Source organism: Acanthisitta chloris, unplaced genomic scaffold (genome assembly GCF_000695815.1).
Source record: "Acanthisitta chloris isolate BGI_N310 unplaced genomic scaffold, ASM69581v1 scaffold4793, whole genome shotgun sequence".
Taxonomy (NCBI): Eukaryota; Metazoa; Chordata; class Aves; order Passeriformes; family Acanthisittidae; genus Acanthisitta; species Acanthisitta chloris.
The window spans coordinates 11,389-14,758 of record NW_008665275.1 but is presented as its reverse complement, the minus strand read 5'-3'; the positions used below and the strand labels follow the sequence as shown (position 1 = coordinate 14,758).

Genomic DNA, 3,370 nt, shown 5'->3' with positions numbered 1-3,370 from the left:
CGAGCAGGTACGGGCCGAGGGACGAAGCCAGGCACCCTCGGCGCCTGGGCAGAGGGAGCACATCTATGATGAGCCCGAGGGTCGAGCTCCCCGCTCGCTGCCCCCCGTCACCTGCATCTACGATGAAGCGCGGCCCACGGGCGAGGCCTGGCGCATCCAGGGCCACGACGGCAAGGGTGGCTATGAGTACCCTTACAACCCCAGCACTGACGACTACTCCGTGCCTGCCTTCCAGACCAAGGCCAAGAGCCCCAAGCCAGTTCCTGCCCCCAAGCCCCAGATAGCCTTTATTCCCAAAGGTGGAGAGAGGATTGAGGACCCTGGGAAGCGGTGGGGGAACACTGCTCCAGAGAAGGCAGTCACCAAACCTAGCCTCAACACCAGCAACAACAACAATGTGGAGGTGCTGTACAGCAAGGTGGTGAAGCCTCAGCATCTGCAGGAGAAAGAGCAGTCTGTGGATGAGTGCAGCTTGTCGCCTGTCTACGAGGACTTAGGAGAGATATAGAGGGTTGCTGTTCTGTATCTGCCTGGGAGGGACTGGGTGTCCCAGTGCCAGCTGTGCCTCTCCATGGGTCCTGGGCTTGGCTTGGGGCTGGGGACTGTTCGGGCTCAGGCAGAGACCCTCTTGCTCACCAGGGCTGAGGCATTGTGTTTCCCTGGAGGGAAACAGCAAGAACAAGAGAGCTGTGTTTGGCACAGGTGCCAGTGTGCTTCTTTGGCTCTGGAGCCAGCTCTGCTGCCGCCTCCTATCTGCAGGAGGGCTGGCTGTGTTTCCCTGTACCTGCTGCTCTGGCTCTGCTCTGGCTTCCTCTCTGACCAGTCTGCAGGGCTCGAATGCCTACTGTGGTGCATGGAAGACTGCTTGCCATCAGTCTCCGAAAGTATTTTTATACAAAATTATTTTAATATTAAAGTTTGTATGTCTCAGAGTGACATATTTGCCTGTGGCATGTCTGGGCTGTCAGGCAGAGAGGTGGGGAGATGCTGATGCTGTGCTGGGAAGTTGAGTGGCTGAGCACTGTTCATATGGTTACATGTTTGTGTCTGTGCCAGAGCTGCTGAGCTAAGAGGAAACCTCAAAGTGCGTGCCAGGTTCAGCTGTGGCTGGGATGCCCTGATGCCGGGGAATTACGGGATGTGAGAGTCAGGCTTGCAGATATCTTCATGTGCTGATTTGGGCACATATGTGATGGCCTCTAGGTGTAAGGCTGGGCAGGGATGGGATCCAGCTCTGCTGCAGCTCAGTGGCTGTTTTTTAGTCACAGGATCTCTCCTTCTCCAGCTTGATCCCACTGCTGGTTCCCTCGCCCTGCTCCCAGCTGCTCTTGAAAAACCTAGGATGGCCCAGTCTGGATCCCATTGACTTTACTGGCAAAAACTGTGATCCGTAACTATGTGGTCTGAAGCCAGGAGTTTGGCTGATTGCTGGGTGGACAGCCTTGAGCAGAAACCTATGCAGGGGAAAAACAGGTTGTCCTTTTGGTGCTGGTAATGGTTTTGAGAGATTTCATGTCCCCTCTGTGGGGCCAGACCAGACGCCCTGGCATCAGCTGCTCCTGCATCTGGATGGGGCTGCTGGTGACTTCTGCAGGTTTGCCAGCCTGTTGATACTGACAGCAGCAAAACAGGCAGGTGACTAGCAGCGCTGTGCTGTACCTGTGCAGAGGGCTAAGCATGACTTCTGCAGCCCCAGCTCAGACCCAGGGAACCATCAACCTTTGGGGAGGTCTGGAGAATCAGGTTCAGGTCCTCAGGCTGGTGAGATAGTGACAAGGCAGGTGAGCTCTGACTGGGCATTTGTTGCTGGGCAATTGCAGCGGGGGAAGCCTCAGCCCTGTAACAATACAATTCACCTCTAGCCAGGACCCGTGTGTGGCTGTTCTGTGCTGAGTCCTCTTTCCCACTGGGGTTTTGCTGCAGAAGGGAAATAAGGGGCTTTGGGAATCTGAGGGAGGCTGAGGTGGTTCCTGCCTGGGATGAGGGGCAGGAGCAGAGGGTGTTGGCTGCTGGGTGGTCCTGTACTTGTGTTCCTGTCCATGGCATGTCCATGTACACACCCCAAGAGCAGTTCTGCCTGCCTGCTCCAGAGATGAGCTCTGGGCATTGCTTAGTGGGGGGTCCTTTCCCCCGGCCCAGAATCCTTGCTCATGACTCCAGTTGGGAGTGAAGAGCACCCTCCCGGGAGTGGAGCCCTGGGTCTCTCCATACGACCCTGGGTATTTGTTCATCTCCATCCCTGTGGGCACCAAAAAGCGTGACAGCAAGAAAGCATCTGTGCCAGACCAGTGGTCCCTGCACAGCTCTGCACTCTTCTTTGCTGGGAGGAAAGGTTATTTAATTTTCTTGCTTCAGCAATAGCATCATCTCTTGTAAAAGACAACTCAGGACTTCCAAAGACTTACTGTCACCTACTGTTGCCTGGTTTGCACACCCCACGCCAGGCCATTACTGCTGTTGGCTCCAGCCCCTTCCCCAGGTGTTAGAGACAGGCAGGGTTAGCCACCAGCCTGCACACCCAATGGGACCTTATGCCTACAGGGGTGGCTGCCTGTCTGCCAAGGCATCTGCCCTCAATACCTTGCCTGAGATGCAGCCTCCTGCCAGGGCATGGGAAGAGCAGGCCTGTGCCCTTGGCTGGCTAGCAGGACCTGTCGCTGAACTGGGATCCCTGGGAGAAGAGACAGCTCTGATGGCTTTGACGGCTCTGTGCTCCTGGAGCATGGTGCTTGCATCATGCCCTTGCACAGCTGCAGCTCTTTCTCAGGAAGCATAGGTTAGTGCTGGGATTGCAATGGCAGACATGTTATAAACCACAGGCAAAAAGTGAACATTATGGTGGATAACTTTTTATTTTGAAACAGCTTGTCAGAATGAAGTAAATAGAACATAAACTGTGCTGGTGCTCAGCAGCGGGAGGCTCGGTGAGACCACACCACCTTGGCTCAGTTGAGCTGCCCTTGGCTCCTGCCCTGCCAGGGACAACTGGAGTACACCTGCACTGAAAAACAGGCTGGCATCTGTGCTAGCACTGGGTAGAAACTATCTGAAAAACTCCATTCCAGCCCCCACCCCCATCTTCAGAATCCTGCCAAAAAGTATTGCTGTGTTGGCCTGTGGACCACCCCCATGGGCACTGGTGGGCCATAAGGAGAGTGCCCAGCAGTAGCTGGGGATGAGACTGTGCTGCAGCTCTGGCTCCATGAGCTGTCACTGCAGGAGCCAGCCCTGGCTTGGCACTTGCTACAAACCCCTCCATGAGCTGGGGTGTTGGACAGTGGGGCCAATCTTAGGAGCAAACAAATCAGCGTCATTATAGGTAGTGCTGCTCCAGGGAGGGCAGAATTCCAGGCTTTAAGATTAGATTCAA

The 3,370-nt window shown here is 55.3% G+C and overlaps 1 protein-coding gene across 1 annotated transcript in view; it reads left to right on the top strand.

Annotated features, from left to right (window-relative positions):
- LOC103799342 (docking protein 1-like) overlaps positions 1 to 508 on the top strand; it is a 3,300-nt gene extending 2,792 nt beyond the window's left edge. The window contains exon 5 of the mRNA XM_009071651.1: positions 8 to 508. Coding sequence (XP_009069899.1) covers positions 8 to 508 — 501 coding nt within the window. The remainder of the gene's footprint in view (positions 1 to 7) is intronic.
- The last annotated feature ends 2,862 nt before the right edge of the window (positions 509 to 3,370 follow it).